The sequence below is a fragment of the Perna viridis genome, chromosome 8, assembly GCF_037379345.1.
Source record: "Perna viridis isolate PV_CMFRI_1.1 ecotype Kerala chromosome 8, ASM3737934v1, whole genome shotgun sequence".
Lineage (NCBI taxonomy): Eukaryota > Metazoa > Mollusca > Bivalvia > Mytilida > Mytilidae > Perna > Perna viridis.
Genome location: NC_142452.1, coordinates 47,500,167 through 47,526,688, shown reverse-complemented (window position 1 = coordinate 47,526,688; position 26,522 = coordinate 47,500,167). Strand labels below are relative to the sequence as shown.

At 32.4% G+C, this 26,522-nt stretch overlaps 1 protein-coding gene across 2 annotated transcripts in view; it reads right to left on the bottom strand.

Annotated features, from left to right (window-relative positions):
- Nucleotides 1-652: 652 nt before the first annotated feature.
- LOC148610781 (SCY1-like protein 2) overlaps nucleotides 653-26,522 on the bottom strand; it is a 33,914-nt gene continuing 8,044 nt past the window's right edge. Inside the window, exons 5-18 of one of the 2 annotated variants that reach the window (XM_088596141.1) lie at nucleotides 25,438-25,590; nucleotides 22,295-22,525; nucleotides 21,582-21,698; nucleotides 20,745-20,870; nucleotides 18,814-18,990; nucleotides 14,269-14,391; nucleotides 13,606-13,719; nucleotides 12,606-12,738; nucleotides 11,440-11,558; nucleotides 10,829-10,929; nucleotides 9,584-9,619; nucleotides 6,737-6,815; nucleotides 4,588-4,722; nucleotides 653-3,953 (exon numbers count right to left, since the gene is read on the bottom strand). In XM_088596141.1, the coding sequence (XP_088452267.1) occupies nucleotides 3,147-3,953; nucleotides 4,588-4,722; nucleotides 6,737-6,815; nucleotides 9,584-9,619; nucleotides 10,829-10,929; nucleotides 11,440-11,558; nucleotides 12,606-12,738; nucleotides 13,606-13,719; nucleotides 14,269-14,391; nucleotides 18,814-18,990; nucleotides 20,745-20,870; nucleotides 21,582-21,698; nucleotides 22,295-22,525; nucleotides 25,438-25,590 (2,451 nt within the window). In that variant the 3' untranslated portion in view covers nucleotides 653-3,146. The remainder of the gene's footprint in view (nucleotides 3,954-4,587; nucleotides 4,723-6,736; nucleotides 6,816-9,583; nucleotides 9,620-10,828; nucleotides 10,930-11,439; nucleotides 11,559-12,605; nucleotides 12,739-13,605; nucleotides 13,720-14,268; nucleotides 14,392-18,813; nucleotides 18,991-20,744; nucleotides 20,871-21,581; nucleotides 21,699-22,294; nucleotides 22,526-25,437; nucleotides 25,591-26,522) is intronic. The other variant, XM_088596142.1, reaches the window with a different exon arrangement.

Here is a 26,522-nt window from a genome sequence, read left to right as displayed (position 1 = left end):
CAATATAAAAATGATAACTTGGCTTTTGCAGCATTGTGACTTGTACTGATTTGGGAATTAGGGACCAAAAATAAACCCAGGAAAAACATTTTCATTATGTCCGGAGTCTCCTGACAACTTGACTGAAGGTGCATGAATCTCTGAAATGGTACCACAAGTTTGCCATACTATAAAAGGAAGGCTGTGGCTAATTTTATGGGCTGTGACTAGAACAATTAATGAATACAATGATCTCAAGGGCCAAAAGGAGACAACTTTTATTCAAGTCAAATTCTTATCCTGTGTCAAATGTTAAATCAGAAAACTTGCTCCTGCTGTTTAGGGTTCTATCTCTGCTGTCATATCAAACTGCACCCTGCAAAGCATTTATTGTCTGTTGAACTTCACCACTTTTTAAGCATTATATATGCTTTCAAAAGTACGTACTTTGGGCAACTTGTTACCCAATAACATATTTGTTTTACTTGCTAATAATTAAGTTATTTGCATATATTGAGGATGAATTATACATTATATGTAAGATGACAAATTTATGATGGTGACACAGGTCTAGATATGTTACATGTATTAGTTTCAGAGTTACATTGTAACACTGGAAAATGGAGCTCATTGAAGGGACCAAAAAATTCTTTGGCAATCAGGACAACACAAATTTTATATCAAAGTAATTGTTTTACATTTAATTGCGTAACATACATATATTTATAAGGAAACAATATCAATTAGGAACAAATAAATAATGTAAAATAAATAAATCCCACATCAACCATCCACAGCCTTTGTTTAAATAGCACTAATGAAACAATCTTTACAGTTGCTTATTCATTATGCACATTCATCAATTTCTCATCTTACAGTATAAACATAAGACATTTTCACAGGGTGAGGGAGCGATTTTTTGGCTACATTTAATTTGCAGTCACAAAACATGTCTTAAAATAACCCACATTAATTCCATGTTAAATGTGTTTTGATTTAGGCTGAAACAATAAGGTTTGTATGTCTCGTTCTAGTTTCAGTTTTCCTTCTGGAATTTCAGATGTAGAATGTATTGAAATCCGAAGGCCGGTCTGCATTTTATTGTTCACTTCCAAGAGATGAAAATGCTGTATCACTATTCTATTTCTATGCTTTTCTTAACATTTTTATTCAGTAGAACTAGATATATGTCATATTTTATCAGTATTTTTTTTCACAAAAATATATTTTGCTTTTAACACTGCACTCAATGCTATGTTAATGACGAATCTCTATGCATTTGAATGGGAGATGAGGACCCATTCTCATGAAATCACAAAGTCATGTGATGAGACATACATACCCTATTAACCCAACTAATCCCAGATAATTTATATTCACTTTAACAGCATTCTAAAACAAGTACTATCTTAAAAAAAAAAAACTGACAGCCAATGCAGTAAAATTTGTTCTTTTTACTTATAATTTTCTACATTATATTCTGGAAACAACACATAGCACGTAATTTCAATTTCTGATACAGTTTTTTTGAATGCCACTAAATTAAAAGTATTTGGCCAATCAGGAAACAGAATTTTGATCAGGTGACTTGCATTTCCATGGAAGAATGTCTGTAAGGTGAAAGGTTTAAAAGCAAAAATATATGGACTGCATTGAAAAAAAATCCAAGACTTTTGAGGAAGGATTTTTAGTGTGTGGGCACATCAATCACACTTTAAAAAAAAAAAAGAAACAGTTTGGGAATTGCAGCTTGATGCCACTGCAAATGTCAACTCATAAAAAAATGGGGCAAAATCCACAATAATTGAATTTTACAAGGTTCTGAATTTGGAATGTTTGTCCAACAACTTGTCCTATCCAACTTGATTTGCTGGTCCTAAGTTGTGTCATATTAAGGTATATCATACCTTTAACACAGAGTAACATCATACAGACATACATGTATACATTTTCTATTAACTTGAAATGATGATGTTTGAAATGATGGAAAAATAATATGTTTAAATTTTTTTAAAGAATTACTAACACCAACTGTAAAAAGCCTCTTTCAAGTGGAGAAAAATGGTGAGAAAATTCTTTCAAGGTAGGATAATTTAATTGCGAATTTCAGTTTTTGTTATATTACAAGAAAAAGAGTAATGACCCCAAATTTTCTTTGGTAAATATGAAAGGATGTAAGTTAGGTCTTTTTTATGTAAATTTACAGGAAAGTTTAAACAGCTTGTTTTTGAGTTATTTGCAAAATTGTGAAAATTCCCTACAGACTACATATAGAATGTAAAAGAAATGTCTTGATTAAGAAAGGCTGAATAAGCTCCAAATCGAGTCTGGTTACCCAAGTTCAAAACATTAAAATTCTAAAGTGTGTTGGTTCATTCAGGGTCACCTTTGAGAAAACCTTAATCCAGATAATAATGAATTTCACTGAGTCATTTCTTTTTAATCTGACAGGGGACCAAGCAAAATAAAAATCAGCCTCCCATTTATTATTATTTAGGTTTAAGATTAATGTCCCTTTTTTCCATAATGAAATTGTAATCTGGGGTATATGTGATAGTAGGATCAACTTCCTCTAGTTTCATTGAATTTTTTGTGTATTTAAACATGAATACCACTGCTATGCAATAATGCAGTGAAAGTATTACTCATACATTTGTACCTAATATTTCCAGTATAGATTTTCCTGGTTTTCTTAGTCCAAAAACTGTATTTTAAGGTTTAAAGAATGTGTTAAAAGTTTGAAAAAAAGAGGTCAAGCTATTATATAATATCAATTTAAAATAATGAAATCTTTAAATTAATGAAATATAAAAGAACATACAGATGCTTTGTGTAGCAGTAGCAGATCTTTTTATAAATTTCTGAGTCTGCCCCCTTAGCAAGGGTATGAAAGCAGCTTTCAGTCAATATAAAAAATTTCAAAGGGTAAACACCAAAACAAAACCACTTAATCTTGGTCAAAAGGAAACAAAAGAGGGATACCTAAAATAAAATCTCGTGCTTTGAAATATGAGTTGACTGCTATCACCCCCAGTCAACCCCATTTTGTAAGCTGCATATTTTAGCTGTTTTAAAGCAGTTATCAATAAATAGTAGAATTGTTTTTTGTAAAATAAACCAGGATGTAAATTAAGAAAGATAAATGATAAAAGGCTAAAAATAAACCATTATCCAAGTAAATCCTCTAAGTCATTCTGACCAAGTTTTTTGGTTGGTTGCTGATTATATTGCTGTGTTCCCATTGGCTGAAATCCCATAGAATTCTGACTGTTCATTGGTTGACTTGGCTGACCACCAAACATTCCACCCCCTCCCATAGTTTGCCCATATCCCATCATACCACTTGACATGTTTGAATTTCCAGGAGTTTGAAATTGTCCATAGGAATTCTGATTTGGATTAAAGTTTCCTGCTACACCAAAAACACTCATTCCCCCTCCACTTATATTTTGTTGATTCATTGATGAAGGATTTGTTTGTCCAGCTGGCATCTGGTTCAAAGAAGTCTTCTGTTGACTCGATGATGGCATTAAATTATCAAAAGCAGAGAGGTCCATTTGTTTAGTTGAAGTTGTCTGACTCCTGTACTGACTCCCGCTACTATGACCTTGACCTCCAAATGAATTTCCTGTCTGCATACTTCCCATCATGCCACCACTAGAATAATTAGGTTGTACACCAGAAGACCCCATTGCACTATAATTAGAAGACATTGAACTTTGACCCATACCATAACCTTGACTCATTGAACTTTGACTGACACTCATTGGTTGATAATTTGGAGTTGATTTCGATGAGGATTGTAATCCTGTTAAATTAGAATTCATTAAAGAAGAAGTCAAATCTTTCACTTGTGTTGTTTGTCTTTTTTGGTTTGTTCCACCTGACTGTACCACAAGAGGACTCTGTGATTTCAACCGTGTTTGTTGTTCTTGTTCCTTGGCCATTCTTTGTTTCTCTTCCAGTGTCAAAACCTAAAAAAAGGGTAAGAGTTTACAATTTCATAACTAACCCTTCAAATATATAACATATTATTTGATTGGTAAAAAACTTCCTGATTGGTTGAACCAGGTTATTAGGAATTAAATTATAAGAAATATTATCCTGGTGAGGTTGTTGTCTCTTTGACATATACAACATAAGTATTCTGATTATATTCTTATTTTTTGACAGGTTATACTCAATAACCTGGTTTGGACCAGTTTACACTTTTTATTAACTGTGAAAGTGTACTGTTGCAAACCAGATTACTTCGCAGACCCTAATGAAAAATTAAAGATATTCCTTAAATATATTCATTTGTCAGAATGTAAAGATTGTCTTCATCAAAAAAGACCTAGACTACTTACTGGTAAACAGTTACCTATATGAGGGTGTTGGAGGATTCAACAGACAAATTGAGAAACAAGGATTTATATTGTCAATGAATGTGATGTGGATAATTTGGGAAAGTTTGACAGAATATTAACTGCAGAGGCTGTAGAAGAGTTATCTCCCAAACTTAAGAATAACAAATCAAACATAATATGGTAGGTTTGGGAGAATTCGACAGACTACATGTATTTCAAACTACCTGGCAGTTATTTCACCTCCTTTAAATAAACAAACCTTAGATGGTTGAGATGTGGGTGGTTTGGGAGAATTTGACCGACTATCAACTGGAGAGGCTGTAGAAGAGTTATCTCCTCCTCCTTTAGAGGTCATCATTCCACTGATTCCAAAACCACTCAGAAATTTGTCCATCTGGAAAGAGCATTGCATTGTCATGTTGTTAGACCATCAAGTGGTTCTTACCATGAATTCTTCTCCCTTCTTTTATAGCTTGTCTTAATGTCAGAAACATATTATGACTAATGCAAGCAAAATTTAATGGTGAACCATACTTTACAACAAATTTTCTACGTTATAAATTTAAAAATTATCATAGTAGTTTATTTCCCTAAAATTTGAATGACATGTATCAGCATTCAAACTTCATTCTACATGTATCAGCTCAAACTTCATTCTAAAGTTTTTATCTTGTCTCATATTTTTTTTCATAACAAAGAGTGATGCAACAATTTAAAAACTAATGCAAGCACATAACATCTTCTAAAATTCAAAAGATACACTTATTGTCCGGATCAGCAGAATTTTACACACAAGTCCCTGTTGAAGCTCTGGGATTTCTTCAATACGAAAGAACACACACACTACCGTAAATAGGGATATTTTGGTTGTAGTTATATTTTGGTTTATTTGGTGTCAAATTTAAACACACCAAAATATTACGTATGCGATTATTTTGACTGCAAACGCATATTGGCATATTTTTCATTGCTGAGCAACAATGAACGATGACAAATGCTTACCTAATGTGACCCATGTAAACCTCTTTAAAAAAAAAAGATTATAAATGTACAGTAGTAATAATCCATTTTATGTAGAAAAAGTGAAGAAATTAATCTGCCACTGGTAGAATTAGAATCAATCTGCCAGTGGTAGAATTCGAATCAATCTGCCACTGGTAGCATTAGAATCAATCTGCCACTGGTAGAATTAGAATCAATCTGCCAGTGGTAGAATTAGAATCAATCTGCCACTGGTAGCATTAGAATCAATCTGCCACTGGTAGAATTATAATCAATCTGTCACTGGTAGCATTAAAATCAATCTGCCACTGGTAGCATTATAATTAATCTGCCACTGGTAGAATTAGAATCAATCTGCCACTGGTAGAATTAGAATCAATCTGCCACTGGTAGAATTAGAATTAATCTGTCACTGGTAGAATTAGAATCAATCTGTCACTGGTAGAATTAGAATCAATCTGCCACTGGTAGCATTAGAATCAATCTGCCACTGGTAGAATTAGAATCAATCTGCCACTGGTAGCATTAGAATTAATCTGTCACTGGTAGAATTAGAATCAATCTGTCACTGGTAGAATTAGAATCGATCTGCCACTGGTAGAATTAGAATCAATCTGTCACTGGTAGCATTAAAATCAATCTGTCACTGGTAGAATTAGAATTTGATGGATTGTTTTCACTGTGAAGAAAAGGCCCAAAATAAAACGCACCAAATTTAAACATGCATTTTTTTTATCAGAAAACCACCAAATTAATCCAATGCCAAAATATCCCAATTTACGGTAATCTCAGGTAGTCCTAGACTTTCAATAAAGAAGGGTGTAACTACCTATGTTTACTGAGTAACACTGTATTACACAGGCAAACTATCAGTCCAGAAGAACCTTTTCATCACTTTCCACAGTTGTCAAACTGACCTTATGTTGCCAATGACAACTGCTCAGCTATTGATGCTATGTATAACCAGCCCCACATGAAGAAAGAAAAAAGTCTTCTTAAATTCTTTGCTTGAAAGCTGCAACCTATAGACAAAAGTTTTTCCATCTACTAGGTCCCAATATATATGTTGACTATTACTAGGAAATAAGAACAGAAACCAGTGTTCTAGCTAGGATTTGACTTCCAAAACATGGGGCACATATAAAAGTAATGGATGATGCATACACAGTTATATTGTTTTAAACAGAAAAGGCTGAGTAGTTCCCGTTGGTTATGATACCAAAACATAAATGGCCTGAGATGTTTTGTAAAGTGAACTATGTGTTGTTTTAAAGGAAATATTTGAAAATACTAGCAGAAGATGACATCAGTTCAATTATACTGATACATGATGGGATATCTTACATAGACATTTGCTATTTCTAACTAAATTTAAAGATTTTTTTCCCTGGCATAGATAATCTCACCATAGATTGAGGGCCTTGTCCGACATCTCCTACTAATTGTTGGTCCTCTTTCTTTGACATCTGAGTTATCTCAATTGTACTGAAATCATAGTCAAAATATGTTTACTCAAAGCAAGAGATAAAGGGAGTTAACTTAGAAGTAAAAATAGGGCATTAATGGAACATATGTAATACCCCACTACACAATGGTGAAAAAATGGATAGAGCATAATGTTCAAAAACTCAAAAACTGCATTTTAGATTTTGTTGAAAATTGAACATATCCTGTATTTGATGGTATTAAACAAATATGCAGTTTAAAAAGAAAATATTGATCCATTCTCATATTTTAATCTGGAAACTGCCGGGGGAACAGCAGACCCCAAGGTTATTTTAACATAACCCCTCTTATAACATTTCACAGGAGTCAAAATATTGTATGACATTGGTATTTCTATGTCCCCTTCTGCAATGCAGCAGCGGACAAATATAATAAAAAAAAAGAGTTCATTATCATACATGCTTTGATACAGATGAAATGAAAGAGAACCACATGAAATATAAATATAAGTTATGAATGTTTCATTTTTTATGTTTCATCAGCGTGTAAAAAGTGTTTTTTTACTTTTTTGTTAGTTACACAGGAAAAATTATTTCATATGATTTTCATATGAATTTCACACGAATTAAGCAAACAAACTTTAAGACAGAGTTCATGTGAAATTCATGGTTAATCAAGCCTCCACGTGATATTCAAGTGAATTGTTCACATGAAATTTGTGCTAAGTGAATTTCACATGAATATCACATCAATTTCATGTGAACCTTGATAATCATAAATTTCACAAGAGAAATATTTGCCTGTGTAACTTACCAAACACTCCCCCCTCATTAGACTACGCATTTGATAATTGCAATAAACTAATTATAATACTGATTGAAGACTTATTGTTCACACCATTTGAATAAACTATCCATTGCTAAAATCGTAATACAACAAAATAACTACCTAAAAATACGCTCTAAAAAATAACAAATACAAAAATGTTCACTCTCACAAACCACTTTAGCGAAATAATAGGTGGACACAACATTCATGCTTCTATTCACTAGTAGTGCTTCTATAAACAAAATGTGAGTTACAGCATAATAGCAGGGGCAGATCCAGAAGTTTACAAATGAGAAAAACTGAGGGGGGTGGTTCTGAGCTAGACATTTAAAAAATGGTTTTCTTGGCTATCATTTGCTCATTTTAGTCCAATTTTTTGGAAAAACTCAACAATTTATTTTAGTAAAAGGGTGAATTTCACCACCAGGAAACATCCATCAAGATCTGCCACTGTATGTATAGGCAACACATGTTAAAAGGCAACAGACAGAGTTATTTTATATTTAGATAAAGTCCAGTTACTTAATAGATAACTTTATTTAAAAAAAAAAAACTTATTTAGTTTTTGTTGTATTTTTTTTATAATCGTATAACCCTATTAATATGATATTCTGTTTGGAGCAGCTTGATAAGACAGCAGAGGTCAAACCATGAACAAAAGCCTCTTAATAAAACTCCTTCATATCAAACCCACAAAATGTAATTAAAAAAAATAAATGTTGGAGATATAAGACATTTTCAGTTTACAAATAATTTTATGGAAGAAAGGCATTTGGTAATAAAATATATGGGATTTTTACCTGCATACATGTCATACAAAAACTAATTTATTTGTAACTAGGACTAGAGATACTACGTTATTAATAAAAATTGTCAATTTGTGAAAAAAGAAAAATTCCAGAGAATGTTTAAATGTTATTTCAAAAGTCTTTCATTATAAAGAGATAGAAATGCCTCCTGAAACAAGATGAAAACTAAGATGTGATTCAAAGGGGTTCTACTGGTACCTACAAAGCCAACTGATGAAGCATAAGTAATGTTTTAGTAGTATCTCTCTGATTGATAAAATGGCCAGGGAAAAATTCACACAGGACTACCAAGGACCCAGCTGAACAAAATATAAACACCTCAAAACATTTTGCTTCAAATGGCTCTGATTTAAACTGTGTTACTTTTATTTCAGCTTTAAGAATGTTCACTGGTCATTTTTTTTCCGATTTTGATAGCATATATATCTATTTGCTCAGTGATACCCACTTTACTTATCTTAATTTCATCGAACACACCTTAAAATGATATTTGGGAAGTCCTCGTTATTTCTTCAATGTCTCTAATGGATATAGCCTACTATAAAATACAAAACCTATGGAAAATCTAGAGAAATCCTTTATCCCCAAAAATATCAAATCCTTACATCTCAAAAACAAGTACACTGACCCATCTATTTTTTCTTCTTACATTGTACTAGCATGGAAGACCTTGAAGATTTCACCACCCTTTGAAATCCTTGTTTTTCTTAAATAGACCAGCAAACATCCTCAAGCCATTCTGATAGAATTACATCTTTAATTTTACTCCCTCTTTCAACTCAAAATATTACTAATATAAACTTGAAATATTTCTAAAGTGAAATTGATTTGAAAAGTTTACTGCACTTTAAGGAGGTAGACCTAGGGTTAGGAACAATAACTCTTGAAATCAGTGATATTTTTGTACCATATTCAATTTTACCAAAGCCTATCAAGCTTTCTTTGAAACAGAATGAAATCAGTCCAAGTTACTTTGATGCTTATATGTGATTGATGTAAAATGCTGAATACAAGCATTCTAATGATTTGTAAGAGTTGTGTCCCTTACCCTAAGTCTACCTCCTAAAGGTAGATAAATGCGGAACGATTTCCTTTTTATGTAGTAATAGAGATAAGTAATTTTTGACCAACTGGGTCCAGATTTTTGTGTTAACAGTACTACAGCATTACCTTTTCATACTGTCGAGTATTTGGTCTTCATTTATACTATATTGTAGAAGAGTTATAGTTAATATCAAAATAGTGAAGGCAATTGTTGAAAAATCTCCTTATTTCATATATTTAGATAAAAATATACCTTTTTTTGTAAAAGCACACTTCTATCTGCTCTCAACCATAAATGAATACAAATGTTCAAACAAAATTTGAAATATCAAAGGCCATTCAGTTAATTTCTTGGTTTTAAGGCCATTCAGTTAATTTCCTGGTTTTAAGGCCATTCAGTTAATTTCTTGGTTTTAAGGCCACTTAAATTTAATTTCTTGGTTTTAATGCCATTCAGTTAATTTCTTAATTTTCAGGCCATTAAAGTGCTATTCCATATTTGGCACGCAGAAATGATATTGAAGGAGTTGTTTTCATGGTTTCAGAGGCACTCTCATTTCAGACAAGGAGACTGAGAAGCAAGAAATTAATTTAAGCTGGCCTAAATATTTCTATGTTACAACAAAAGGGTAAAAAGATCGAAAACATCAAATAAAATGATTATTTTTTTAACACATAACTTTTCTCTCCATATTTACAAAAATACAAATAAGTTAAAATAAAGAATTTAAAGATATAGGAAGAAAGAAGCATACAGGTTAGTTCCAATAAATGAGGGAATGTAAATAATGGAAAAACTAGAAGTTCAGTTAATAAGGGGATTCCTTTTACAGATATAAATATTATTTACTGTCATAGGCACCATAAAACTTATTATATAGCTCAAATAGAAAAAATGTTAATCACCAGAAGACTGGATTCATAAAGAACTCAATCTGAGATTTTCCTCAAATCCTTCCTCAACTCAAATATTGACCAATCAAATAACATGAAATTGAAGATTTAAGGAGAAACTCAAGGATTTGAGATTTTTTTTAATATAGAACCCTGGCCAGAACTACTTTCATCAGCTATAGGCTTGAATTTTGCGTACTGCATCTTGCTCTATCCAAAACAAACATCCAACTGCATGTTGTCATGCTAAGTTTACTTGTACTTTCAAATAGTGTAAAAAGGTCCCATAAAACAGGAAGTTGATACTGCACAGAAAACAAAATGATTTACAATCTATACATTTTGAAATCAATCCATCCATTTGGAGACAAAAAATTTGAAGCAAAATTCAGAGAGACAGAATGATGGACAGAGGAGGTTCATTATTCCAATACACCTTCAACTCCTTGAGTAGGGGTATAATAAAGTAATAGTTACCTCTGTTCCTTTTTCATCTGATCAAGTTGTTCCAGTTTACTTCTGTGCTCATTTTCTACTTTGTTCAACATGTCTTTTATCACAGCAAAGAAAGCATTAAACTGGAAAACAGCAGCACAATAGGTCATGTAAGCTTATATGACTAACAATGGGCCGGCAAATTTACAGTCTATCCAGATTTTCACACGTTATTTCATTCAGTATCAAATTATTAAACAGATAATGTGCAAAGTCCTATTTTACCTGAAAAAAGGTCCATAACTTGAGCAATGATGGCAAAATTAGAAAAAAATAAATACTGTCCTCCCTAATGTATCAGTTAATAAAATACTTGAAATTGAAACCATTCAGTCAAAAACTATTAAATTTAAGCACAAGCATGTTTTACATCAATTTCAATTTTGATGCAGTGAAATCACTCAGAAAAAAAATATCATGCAAGTGTCTTGTTTTGAAAATAACAGTAATTGTTCTCTAGTTATCTCCCTTAGTACAACGATACAAAAAATCAATGCAGACTAAAACAGACTCTCAAAATTAACAGCAAATGGTATTTTCCCACATTAAAATTTTTAATTTAATGCCATGAAAAGAGAACACCTAAAACATACTTGAGAAAGGTTAATATTGTTGTCTATACTGAGTGGAATCAGGAAGGGTAAGACTTTACTGGCCATTATATCTTTAGTGATACCAAGCTTAGCATGAGTCATGGATACTTGGAATATCCCTGAAAAGATATTACAATGTATACATTAGAAGTGTAACAATTCACCAATGAAATCATCAGTATAGATTGTTGGACTGTATCATATCATCTGTCCTGAATCATGATTTTTAAATTTTGCTTAATTTCTTATTTCATTTCCATTCCATTTAACTGTAAAGCTGGAAGTCACTGACATATAGAAGTTAATACAAATTGCAAATGCCCTTAAACAATTCAAATCAAGATAATTATATAGACTTTTGGCTTTCTACACGTAAATAATGACTAAGTATAGACTATCTGCCGTTTGTACAATTCTGGCCAATGACGACATACATCATGATATTATTGTCTCATTGGATTGAAAGTATTATGATATATTTAGTATTATGAACTTTCTCCCCATATACTCAATTCTTGTATTTATCATCTCATTTAGAGAACAATTAAAGATGCCATCTGATTTTCTAGAAACTACCTCCAAATTACTTTTAACTGTTATAAAAAATTACAGATTAACATTTTTCAGTGTTTTTTTTTATATAAGCATGATTAGACAATTAGCTCCTACAGGATGAGAAAACAGATTTCCATCTGAATATACAAGACAAGAAATATCCACTGAACTTCAGATCCAGACATAATGTTTAAACCCTATTGTGCCAAATGAGATGATTTCATGGTACAAAAGTACATGTTTCTTGTAACAAGTTACATCAAATATAAAGAGAATTGATATGGTGAGTATGCCAAAAAGACAACAATCCCACCAGGATGAAAATTGTCAGCTCAAAGCCACCCACTGGTCTTCAATGAACAACAAGGAAATACTCATACCACCTGGCAGGTGGCAGCTGGCACCTAAACATCATTACACACAGGTACAGCAAAATAGTTATGCCTATAGACTCCAAAAACATAAAAGTCAGGCTTCTCAGATTTTTATGGATGTAGCTTTAAAAGTAAATGCACATGAGTATGAAGACAATGATTGCAGGAAAAATACTGGTAAGCAAACAATGGGCCCAGAAATACAGGTAAATAGTTGTTTTTGGTATGTCTAATTACCAAGTATACTCATTAAAACAGCAGGTTCTTTGGAAGGTATCTGTGGTAGAAATGGCAAAACATCATCCAACACTGTCCATTTATCTAGGAATTCTAGCAGTTTACCAGTACATAGCAGACATTGGACTCGTATCTAAAAAGTAAACTAGAGTAGATTCATTCTACATGGATAAAACAGAGAACCTATGGTAAAAAGCTAAAAAAATTACTGTTATTATGCTAGAGTCGAACCTGTCTTAAGTGACTCACCAAAGGAGAACAAAATCATGGTCATAGTTTTTATTTACAGATGATATTGCATGAAATGCACTGCATAGGAATTTTTGTCCCCAGAAGCCATGTGGAAGGGGAAATAGAAATACTGGTGTCTGTCCACCTGGGCGCACTTGTGGATGCAACACCTATGAAACCTATTGACATATTTTGTCCAAATTTTGTGGGATTGTAAGCCATATCTTATGGCTATGATTTGTTTGTTTAATCATAGTCTTTAAGACAGGCTATTGCTTAATACAGGTGGTCATTAAGATAGTTAAGCATCACTGAAAAAGACTCTGATAGAGTAATCAAGAAGGTAAATATGATGGAAGCCTGAAAGACAAAATGCCTAAACTATTAGTACATGTCTGTGCAAAAACCAGGCAGTGATTTTTTGTAAAACATTTCATTGAAGTAATGCTGAAATACACAAAGAATACACTCTTGACAATGAGACAGCATACAGAAGAAAGACAAGTGGTATGAGAAAAAAAATGGTGAGAAAATTTTGCAGAACATGTCAACCAACTTTTAAAGGATTTAATCGTCCTTCACCAACCTTCATCTGCCATAAAATATGTGAATACGGATTGTTTCTGAGTTGCACAGAATTTTTTTAGTAATAAAAAGTTCCTGATTCTTATATGGATATGTACTTTTTTTTGTTTTTTTTTTGTGACTCACTGCCAGTTTCTTACATTGATCTTTAATTAACCTTTAATACCAATAACAAAGTACCTACCTTTAGTTGGGATGTAGATAAACAGATTTTCTTAATCCTTGGTAAAATGTGGGACTTCAATGATGAAAACTCAATCAACTCAGCAAATGTTGGTATAATACTTAAACAGATCTCCTACAAAACAGCACAGCATTCAAGACAGTTCAACATGTGACAACAGGAACCTTATATAATTTTTTATAGTGCAAAAGGGGCAAAAATGCTCAAAAACATTGTTTTAGTGAAAAGGGGCATACTGTAAACTGAATTATTTTACAGTTACTAATTTTCACGAATTCTATCAATTAATTATATTCGCGGGTATCAATTTTTTATGGTATCAAAAAATTATAAGCAATATATAGAGTTGAAAATTCAATTTTGCAAGTACTATTTTTCACACTTCTCTGTCCATTGCGAATACATGAAATACATGTGATGAAAAACTGCCTGTGTTGAAGACTTCTTCATGTCATGTTGAAAACTGATCAATACAATCAGATTTTGATAAAATAATTATCATTCTCAAATCTATATCTATATCTAAACAAAAAGAAGTCCCCTCTTATTCTATATTCTTTAACTGCAGCTCTGTCAAAGTAATGGAACTTAAAATCAAAACATGTTTGGCTCAGGTATATCAAGTACCTGTATGTTTGACCTGCTTACACAGCTTTTCATTACCTGTAACTGAGGGCTATTTTGGTCCAATGCCTGATATATCATCGGTAAAACATGGTTCTTTATTTCTGACTGTGGTGTCTTTTTTAACAACAAATTCATGTTCTGCATAAACAGCAACAAAATCTGAAAAGAAAACTAGTCTCAAGGGAGCTTGAATCACACGCCTGGAGAACTTGAAATCATGTGGTCATATCATTTGTTTATTTAAAACTAAAATGGCCTCTGGTGGCCATCTTGTTTAATCAAGCGAAACCAAAATTTCATCAGATGTTAAAGTCATTCCTATTATTATTTCTGTCAAGTTTGGTCACCATTGGCTCAGTAAAAGCAAAGATTTAGGCCAAAATGTGTTTCCACATAGGGTTTCAATGGCAATTTGGAATAACCTAAGCCAGACATACATGTAAAGTGAATTGTTTGTAGAAAGTATTGAGGTCATTTACCCCATCAAGTTTCAAAACACTGGCTCATGTGATTACAGAGGAGTTAATCTTTGAAAATTTGTCAATCAGATGCTTAAATGGCCACAGGTGCCCATCCTGTTAAATCAAGCAGAACCAAAAATTGATCTTTTGTAAAGGCTCTTGGGTACATCATTACTGTCAAGGCTCTTGGGTACATCAGTACTGTCAAGGCTCTTGGGTACATCATTACTGTCAAGGCTCTTGGGTACATCATTACTGTCAAGGCTCTTGGGTACATCATCACTGGCAAGGCTCTTGGGTACATCATTACTGTCAAGGCTCTTGGGTACATCATTACTGTCAAGGCTCTTGGGTACATCATTACTGTCAAGTGTCGTTTAAATTGGTCAAAGAGTTTCATGTAGTTGAGCAAAATTTCAAAAGTTTACAAGAGACACAAAGCAATTGCTGGTAAGCTAAAAACAGGTTGTTTGTAATGTAAACTTTACTCTTGAAGGTTTTATGAATATAATCATGACAATATTGGAATGCCAGAGTTATGGTGCCTGTTTCTTAGACTGATGATAAGCCTTTAAAAAGCAGACTATCCAAGCTTTTAGTGTAGTTTAATGATATGCACAGCAAATGTTATTATTCCCTAATAAAGGTTCTTAGAAAAATACAACAACATGGACAGACAACAAACATGAAGTAAAATTGAATTTGTTGATCTCATTACAACTTCCAACCAATCAGTATTTGTCTAACATGTGATCACTGCCATTACATAATAAAAAAATTCCCCCAACAGAATAATTTAAGGATTTTTCACCAATATTCATTTAAAAAATTTCAAGTAGCCTTCAGATTGCTGAAGTATTGTTCCGTCTAAACATTATGCACATAATGTTTTTAAGTAGCCAAGATATACAAGAACATGATTTATTTGGCCTTAAAGTCTGTTCCACTAGGAAGGTGGTATTAAAAATTATGGCAGGAAATGTTTCTATATTTTTTACATTGTCGAATTCAATCAAAATTTAGCTGCAAAAAATCGACTGACCCAAATTTCAAGGACACCTTTTTTGTTGAAAAAAAATTAATATTATGTTTAATAATGAAAAATCAAAATAATTTTATGCAAAAATTTATGCATGCATCACTTTTTGTCCATTTTGGCATGATTCTTCGGTGGAACTATACTTCAAAGAAAAATAGTGAAAAAAAAAACATAATTGAAAATGATTTCAATAAATCAAATATCATCATGATTATATTTCTACTTGAACCACAGTTAAATTTCCTCCTTCCTCCCCTGTAGATCAGCGCATGCTGTAAGCTCGACTGTGTTATTTGTAGAAAAATACAATTTAAGAGACACATTTTCAACTATGATTGCATAATTTTAAGCCTAAAACCGTTGAATTATTACTTTTAACAATTATTTACATTACAATTTGTAGTTTTTGTGAATGAACCCAATAACATATTCTGAATCATTAAATAATTAATATAAGTCTTCCCAAGACTCAGGCAGACATTTCATGCATTTTAGGCTAGAAGATTTGACTGATCACAGAAACCCTGCTTTGTTCAAGTCCAACATGCTGAGACACATTTTTTAATGTGCTAGCTCATAGAAATAACAAACTTCAGAATGGGATTCCTTCAAAATGAAGACACATTTCAGGGTGTTAAAATATTGTATGATACAAACTATCTCCTCTTTGCCGTATGCATGCTAAGCAGTGAAGAAAATGTCCACAAATAACAAAGTCTCCTTCGCTCAAGTTGAGCATTGTGACATGAAACCACAACAAGGTGGTCCTAAAAGTGTACCATCCATCCAAACAAAAAGTATCAAGGATCAGAAAGAGCACTTGGTTCTAATGCAATAAAATGTCGATACAAGAACTATATGTGTCATTCAGTGCTCTAGAATTCCCATTTCCCGTCACCCAGGGAAAGTAGATTTTGACCCAGAGTTTGATTTCACTGTTTTTGTGATTCATTTCTATTGTGCAAAAGTGATTTTTTTCCTAAAAATTATGCAGGAAAAGTGAAAACTTTCAACAACCCTAGAAAAACTGCTACTTATTGAACCCACTTGTAATTCTATTCATGCAAATCATTTAAGTTTGATTATCTCCCTTAGCAAGCAACCAGTAACTATTATCTTACTTCGGACACATCTACATTGATGCATATCCTAACTATAAAGTTTTATAAAAATCCACAAAACAGTTAAATTGGAGCTTGGCATACAAGGTAAAATAAACATGGCAAATGACAGAAAGACAACACATGTAGAAATGTACAAAATGTATATGTATAAGGAGATTTCTACATACCCCTCAAAAACTGTTTGCAAGGGGCATAAGAATGTTTCTCCTACCAATGCATAATATTTGTGTAGACTAGTAACCCTCAACATGTTCAATATTCCCAATTAATCATTTTTTACACCTGTTAATTTACTACCTGCAATTAGAGATGCAGGTGGGAAATGAACATGTAGATAATGACCTATTTATGTCAATTACACAAATGTCAAACACTTAACATGTTGACAGGGTCAAAGATCACCAATATTAAAGGGTTTATGTCAATTTAACTTGTTATTGTCGTTCACCTAACATGTTAATGACATTTGTAACTTTGTGACTTACATAAACAGACAGATACATTGTATATTGAATTTGTTTTCCAATTAAAAAAAACTTTTATCTACACTTATCTGAACTTTCCCAAAAGTAAATCTAAACCATACTATATACACATGTTTATATCTAAAATGTTCTACAAGGCCAAAAAATTAATAGTCTTGTTTCTCGCTACTAGCAAGGAAAATATAGGGTAGGTAGGTAGGGAAATTATTTCATTTTTCAAAAACATTTACACTGAGTTAATGGTGAAAACAGTTTAGACTTTAATGGTGCTTGGACTAAAATGGCCATAACATGTTCAGGGAAGGAATGCACAAAAGACAAGTGTAGGTAGGGCAGCAGGAAACAGGCATATTATTTTTTGGCCTAATGCACATTTATTTTTTAATTTAAAAGTGTACCATTAGACAATTATAATTTCAAAAGTATAAGTATACTATTTTCTTTCATACAATAATGACAATCTGAATCATGAGTTTACATATTTTAATAGAAATAGTTCTAATTTTAGGCCAAAATGCAAATTTATTTAAGCATTGGCTATGATAAAAATTTTGTCTATTGAAAAATAACAAATTTTCCATGTGCATATTGTTTATTGTGCGAAGGGCAATAAACAAAATATGCACATGGAAAATTTATGTTATTTTTCAATAGACAAAATTTTTATCATAGAAAATTCTTATAAATTATTTTTAAAACATATTTCCATCCTTAAACATGAAAAAAGTAGCTCTGAATTTAACTGAATATGGCGTGTCAATATTTTTTTTATCCATTGAGATATAATAAAATTATTTTAACCAATCAGGTTACAGTATTTATCTCAAATTAATTTATTTAAAATATGATTTCATTCAGAATAAGAATTCCAAAATTTATATTATTGTCATTACAAAAATGACAAAAAACAAAATCATCTCATCAATGTCTGAATACCATGCTGCATTTTTCTCAAAAACAAAATTCAATTATTTACCAAAAAATTAATTGATTAGTTTAAAAGACGGTTTTTTGTATTACAAGTTTTGTAGACAAATGCATTTTATGACAAAAAACATATCAACAATCTAAGTTCGTATGACACTCCACCAATGTACAAACATCCAACATGACCACATATCATAAAAGACTAAAACATTTATCATGTAAATGTCACTCTAGACCAACCTGTAGTCACATACGCTCTTTGTGTATATGTTTGTCTTATCTTATTTCCACTTCTTCAGTATTGTTACTTCAAATTGAAACAAAACCTCCTACAACTCAGATTTCTTAGCCATTAACAGAACACCAGGAAGTATAGACAGACAGACAGAAAACTTTGTTATTCAGCTTAAAATAACCTGAATAGGTTCCTTTATCTTCACCATTGGTTTGAGTTCTAGGAAGATGAATGCAATGCATTCTTTGTCTATAGCCTGTCTGCCATCAGTAAGACAATGGGCAACACAGACAGACAGGGATATTATTACCTGAATAGGTTCCTTTATCTTAAACATTGGTTTCAGTTCTGGGAAGATGAATGCCATATATTCTTTATCTGTAGCCTGCTCTGCCATCAGTAGGACACTGGGTAGTACAAATGGAATCATATCAGTGTTAACACACTCCTTAGATAAAGCTGGAAGTATTCTCTGCATGTTTACTCTCTGAAATACAAAAAAAAAGGTTTCACCTTCCTCACAGTAATCAGGAGAAATAGGAGATCAAGAACCCCCCTCTGTCCCCACCCCAAAAATTATATGGGGGACATTGGTAAGAAATGCTTTTGCAGGCAAAGGGAATAAAATAAATACCACCAAATATGGAATATACCAAACAAGAGTTTTCAGGGGTGATGTGTTCCCTATATATAGCTACACCTTACCATTACATCCCTCTGCCCCTTAAAAGGGGGCAAATAGGAAAAACCAAAGGAAACAAAATGTAAACAAAAATCTTATCATGTTACACAATTATTAAAGTTACATAAACTTTGAATAATTACTAAATAGACACAATCAACCCATCATAAAATGTCAAGTCCTCGAAAATCAAGAATTAATTAGTACTTTGAAATACTTCAGTACAAGTTACAAAATCCATTAAGGAGCTCAGTACCAAATAACTCTGAAATCTGCATGACATAAAAATTAATCAAAACCGGAAAACTTTAACAATTAATGACAACTTGTTACTGGTGACCTGTTTAATATGTCAAATGAAGGGTAACAGGAAATCAATTTTATTCATTTTTTATAAAGTGACAATTAAAATCAAATGTGGTTTTTTGGCCCTATTTTCCATTAATAAAATGTTTTTGGTAATTTTTGTGGCCATGTTGTTGTAAAATGTATGCAAATGAAGACCTTGAACTTCAAATTTCCTGTATGTCACAGTAATGACCTTTTTGAAATGCATTATGAAGAGCAATATTCCTTGCCCCCCTTTTTTTGTTGGGATAGATAGGTGATCAATCATAGGCCTCTGAATTTTTAAAGATTAAAACAACTACAATGAAGTTTAAGTTAGCATTCTCTCTCTCTCTTTTTGTTTCTTCCAAACCATTTTTCTGTCATTTTGTCCAAAATCCAGGTCAATGTTGTTTTTTTTTTATTTATTTTCTTGACTTTTGACCTATGAACTTACTTGAATTGAAACACTTCTTTTTTGTGACAAATGCTTTCACATAATTTTTCATAATTTTTTATAAAAATGAGGCCCTAGGGCAAACTGATGGAAAAGGGACTTTACGCTAAGTTTTTTGTCCAGAATGAAAGGAGACATTTCATACATTGTAGATAAATAAATTTGAAGACAAAAAAATCAAAGTTAAACATACAATGGTTTTACGGCCAGTCATTCAGTTTTGTCTGACATAATTATTGTTTTTTCTCCCAAACTTTGAGAAGATCTACTCATTCATTGGTGTTTATGGTGTTGTTAAACAGAGGTCAGTTCATTTGTAGATTCTATACCCACATGCCCAAAACTTTTTTTACATTCAATTTTCTTTTTTTTTTTGCTGTTTAAATTTTAAAAGTTTTTCCAGTGTCCATATTTTCTGTGACACTATTTTATGCACTGACTGTTGACACAGTTTAAAAAAAGACATCTGAATTGTTTTGGCAGATCTCAGAATAGTTTTCAAGATTAGTTGTAAAATAAGCAGAATAAAAAGCCTTGGTGTGGCACAAACATCACAGCACATGTACAATACCAGGATTTCTATCATCAAGTTATTCAGATTTTACAGTTCCTAAAAAATAAAATATTAAATAGGCCCCATTTTATATTTTAGTTCCTGGCAGAAGAGAAAGATGTGGCCTAAAAGAAAACAGCTTGGAGACAGAAAATAGCTACCTCCCTCTTTTTTGCCAGCTGAAACACTGCACAGATGTAGTTTGGGTGAAATAAATAATACCTTTGGAAGTTTCTCTATAATTTTTGGTAACCCTTTAAAAAATTGAGATTTCTGTAAGTTGTCTCTTTGGAATAATGTATCCATGAACTGTAGTGTCATAGATCCAACATCTTCAAAGTACGGGATCTGAAAAAGTTATACATGCAAATAATTATTAATGAAAAGGTGATGTTTAGTCACAGCACAATTTTTTTGGTACAATTATCCACTTTTAATTCATGGTCTTAGCCTAAAAAATTGATTGCTCACTGACAAATGAGGAATTGAAAGAAATGTTATTAAAGGTTAATGGTATCTTTTTAAAGCAAAAAAATTTGACACACAACAATATTTTCACTGGACAGAATTCACAAAATTAAGAGAGTGTCCATGCAAAAACCAAGCAGTAGGTGGCACATGACAAATTTTGTTTTCAAAAGAATTCCAATCATTTAATATCATTAATGTATCTTTTCAAAAAGTTCAATGTCAGTTTTTGATTAAATGTAACGACTAAAGAACGATAGAAATGAATTACATGGAAAGCATTGAAATTCACTGAAAAAGAGAGATAACTGTTTAATTTTTGCAAAATTTGGTTGCTTTGTAAGGGAACTTCAAAATCATCTTCTGAGCCATCCATTGTTGATTTAAAATTATTTTTTTTTACAATTTAACATACATATGATATAAAACATTACAATTAAACAAAAATTTCAGTGGGAACAAATTATGTTCTGCCATCCATATCCCAGGATCTGCCACCTCTTCATATGTTGACAGTATATTAGACAATATGTCATTCTCCTATCACAGATGTGGCTTGTGGTTTCATTAAATTTTAAATTTCATACCAACCTTCATAAGCTGATCAGCATCAGGCCTGACGGAGGGTTCTGTGTTCAGTAATAACTTGACATATTCATGTAACTCTGATGGTACATTACCAAGTAATGATGAACGGAACTTTCTCAACTACAAAAAACATACAACTCCTGAATATCATACTCTATTGATGTTTGGAATAAGTTACTGGCACATTTCTTGATTTAAAAATGTCACATCATGCTCAAAAAAAATGTTTATCATCTGCATTGAGATACCAATTTCATACCTGTTAAGCTAAAAAACAATGGGTGTGTAGGAGATCAAATATTTTTTGTTAGAGATTTTGCGTGACAAACCTTTTTGCACTAAAACTATAAGATATTTACAAAAACAAAACATGAAGCGAAGAATTGAAAACTGTAACAATATTTTTTATTCCAAAGGTTTGCCAAGAAAGGTATGTGCACATACCCAAAAGTTTTTTTTTTATTTCAATTTAAGGAGTTAACCTAGGGTAAAGGACATAACTTTTGAAATCAGTCAATGTTTGTATCATATTCAATTTCACCAAAGCCTATCAATTTTTCATTTAAAACAGAATCAAATCCGAGTTACTTTGATGCTTACATGAGATTGATGTAAAATACTGAATACAAACATTCCAATGATTTGTAAGCGATGTGTCCCTTACAATAGGTCTACCTCCCTAAGTGTATTTTGAACCTGCTATAAGGTAATTTTACCTCTTCTGAGTATTTCTTAAACATTGACAGCTGGTTGTTACATTCATACAGAGCTTTGCCATAGTTGAATATCGCATGTATCAATACTCCGATAGAGAACATGTCTGATCCTCTGCAGCAGGTCATCGTTAGGGCAAACTCTGGTGCCAAATAGTCTAGAGAGGGCTGGATAATGGTTGGTAATTCTGGATCCCACTCTCTGTACGGAAACACAGGCTCAGCATTGGCAAACTGGAAAAAAATCATGGGCAAACATATACCCTTTCATTGAGATATCAATGAAAGACTTAGGTTTAAATGAATTGAGTGTAAATAATTTCAAAAGCCTAATTTTCTTAAATGAATTGTTCCGCAAAGTCTAATGTACAACTATTTAATCTTTTCCTCTGTTCAGAACAAAACATTGAAATAAAAATCTTTCAATTGGACATTTGGTACACAAGTACAGACATTTGAAGAACCAAAATAATATTATGAGGTTACAACACCACACAACTTGGAATTTTACTTCAGTCTGAAATTATTCTTAACGGTTGGTGTATCATGAATCCCAAGAATTTGACAGGAGTTACCATGGATGTTAAGAGTAATCTTAGATATAAGTATTTTCAAGTTTTGGGGAGAGGGGCCCAACCATACAACAATACAAAGTCTAGATTCTGATATTGTTTGCTGGTAATTGTTGAGTTATTTACAAGATCAACTTTAATTTGTGCATGTCACTTCTGTTGCTTTCCAAAAGGCAGAACAATAGAAACTCAAGGTCTAGAGGATGAGCAAGTTTGGATACGAACACAAATCTGTTCAAAAACTAATTCTATAACTAGAAAATCAAACTTCTATCTTAAATCAGCATTTTCACCTATTAGTATACACCTTAATGATGCTTATTTTAACAGATAGTAATTAAGTAGCAGTCTTTGTAAGAATTATGCAAATTCTGTAGTATGTGATACATCTGGAAAAGGCCACACATTTTTATTTTTGTTATTAACTTGTGTTGTGGGTCTATATGCAGACCTGTTTTACGAGGTCAGCAAAGAAAGCAGAAATTGGTAAAACTGGAAATAAATATACAGTAAAACAAAAATTAAAACAGTAAAATTCAGATTTGAAAAAGTGGAATTCCGCCTTAAAGCGGAAACAAATCAAGTTTGTATATGATGAAATGTATTATCATTTATTCAAATCAGTCTGCTCTTAGGAAATAATTCACATGTATTTAAAGTTCTATAATTTCTATTGTATTTAAGTGTCATTTACAGAGTTATCTCCCTTACTTTTGAATTCTACAGTACATTCTATATAATTTTGTTTCCTATTAACAGGGGTTAAATGAAAAAGCTACGTATTAATTTCTGTAAACTAACATTTTAAAGAAAATATAAAAAATAAAAATATGAAGGGTTTCCAACCATGAATCACATTTTGCATGATTCTTACCTGGAGTCCTACTTAAGTACAAATGCATATAAAAGTCTGACACTGCTTTCAGTATAGGTAATACATCTTGAAGGAAAAAACCACTGAACAAATGATGCTTTTTCCCGGCTAAAATATGCTACAATTTGGAGTAATAATAGTCCTTCATTTATACAGATCTGTATTTTGAGAAATCTCCCTCTTAAAGCAACTAAATCACAGCAAATCAAGGAAGACAACTCTTGCCCATTTTATACATAATCTATAGAATTTTTATCTTGATAATAAACAACTAAATGATGAACTAAGACTGGTCTGTAACTGTTTCTGAATTAGAACCACAAGATAATTTGGTGAGTTTATGACTTGCATGAAATCACCTCCTGATTTTGTCCACAATTAATAAAATTTGGGAAATCTCATTAGGATAATTAACTGGAAAGAGTGGATGACCAAAATATGATCATGAGTGCCAAAGAACACCTAGATCTAACAAGTGAGCAGAACTTGTTCCATGCACGAGTTAAATCTTACTGCATTCTTGGCACAAGTGATCATATTTTGGTTAGTCATGATAACCAATTAATTATCTTATTTATTACCCACTATATAGAATTCCTGCATTTTGATGCATGTACAAAATTCACATTAAAAGTTTGGATCTACTCAATAGGTATGGCATAAAAGCAAAACCAATAAAATTGTGCAGTTATGTTCAAGGTACATGTACTTTGTACTTATGAGCAGTTCCTCATTTTGATAGGAGGGTTTAAAGCCAAAGTTAACTTGTTTGATGACTGTGATAGAAGTTAATAGAAACATGATACATCCCCACCGATCTAGTAAGACATTTAACCTATGTAACATCAAGAATGCAATTTTTAGCTTTCAACAAGAAATACAATGTGTAGGGAACCACAAGAAGAATTTTGACAAAGTTGTGAGCCTTATCAGTAGCTGTCCCAGAAATTATTAAGCTGGGAAATAATTTTTGAATGAATGATCAATTGATCATGATTTAAAATTCTGTGGCAAATATTTCATGCATTTCAGGATGAGAACAAATTAAACAAGCTCTGATTTCTATTAGAGCCTCATCTTTATTTTTCTAGCTCACACAAGGGAAAGTTCGCAAGTAGGCATGTTATCCCACTTGTAAACATTATTCTGTCTTCATGCCAACCAGTGATCATTCTGCCCACAGTTAGAAATAGTAGCCTGCCCGCCAGCCAGAGACTTCCTATTTTTTGGCAGGGCTGGCTAATTTTAACAAAAATCTATATAGCCACATAGTAAATATATTGAAAAATTTTATTCAGGACTGGCTAGAATTTGAGTGAGTTTCCTACCCAGCAGTCTACCCCTAAAATACTGCATACTAGTGAGAGAAGAGTGACTAACAATTTTAAAGTCTTAGTATGACTTCATAAGGATCAAAGACACAACCTTCCTCAATTGAGGTGTGCATGCTACCCTAAGACCACTGTGATGGTAGGAAGTACTTTTTGGTAACTAAATCATCCATGGAACATTCTTGTGTGTTTTTCTAAATAGCATCTACAAGACCCAACCCGCCATAATTTAGGTTTTGCCTTTTGATATTAAACACATGTATTTCTTTTTAAAAATTCCTTGAAAATCTTGTAAAAACGAAGTGTGAAAGATTTTGATCCAAACGTCCCTCTCCACCCTCCCCTAAAATGGCTTGGTTGTTTCCTTACTGAAGGGTCTGACTGCTGATTACTGTTAGGAACACAACAATCAAATCCTGATATCTTCCAGGAACCACTCTTGTTGATAATGATAGAATCTGGACAAATATTACAGTGAACCATCTTCACGTCATTGTGTAAAAAAGCTAAGCCTTCAGCTACCTGTAACAGAAAAAATATTTACATTATTTGGATGGAATGCCTATCGTATTCTTCTGTGTATTATGCGCATCCATGTATTCTGTGCATCCCCTTCTTGGCAAGGAAGATTGCCGAAAAGTTAAGTTTCCATATAAAACACGCACTGGGAAGCGAGGAAAAATCACCAGCAGAAGACCACATTGAGATGAAAGGATTGCAGTAAATTCCCTGAAATGTGTATCCTTTCATCATTAATCTTTTAAATAGAAGTATTTTTCTATGTCTCCCTGCGTTTTCAAGCCATTTGTTGATTAAAATAGAGCAATGTGAAGGATCCATTAAACAAGTCTGCTAAAATGTTTACCTTTCCTGTTCATATGCAAATCAGATATTTCACTAAAATAATGGCCTCAAGTCCAACTGTTTATCAAAAAGATGTTTTAATTTCCAAGCTTGTATATTGATATTTGACATCTGGACCAGTTCATCAAGAGGATTAAAGGATTAGTGACAATTGGTTTCACTTTTTAAATTGATCTTTTATTTGATAATTAATTGACAATGGGCCTAGGGACAGGTTGGCACTCCCATTATTGTGCATTTAATGCTCCACCACACACAGGTGAAGAAGTTCTAATTAAGACGGTATGTTTAGAAAGAAAAATAAGAAGCTACGTAGTCGTGGTTTTTTGTGCAAATTATTAAATGCAAGAAAACAGCATTGAAGGATAAAACAACTATTACATAGCAGTAAAACTTCGTTTATTTCACATAAACCTGTTCTTAAAAATATTAAATGGATCGATGTGGTGTTTTGTTGACGACTTCTGTCCTGATTCCCGAAAATTACAGACCTCGAAAATTAAGTCTCCAGAAGAAAATCTAGAAACTCATTGTTTTGGTGTATACCACGCACCCCCTCCTGTAACAAAGAAAAAAGTTGAAGAAAGTGT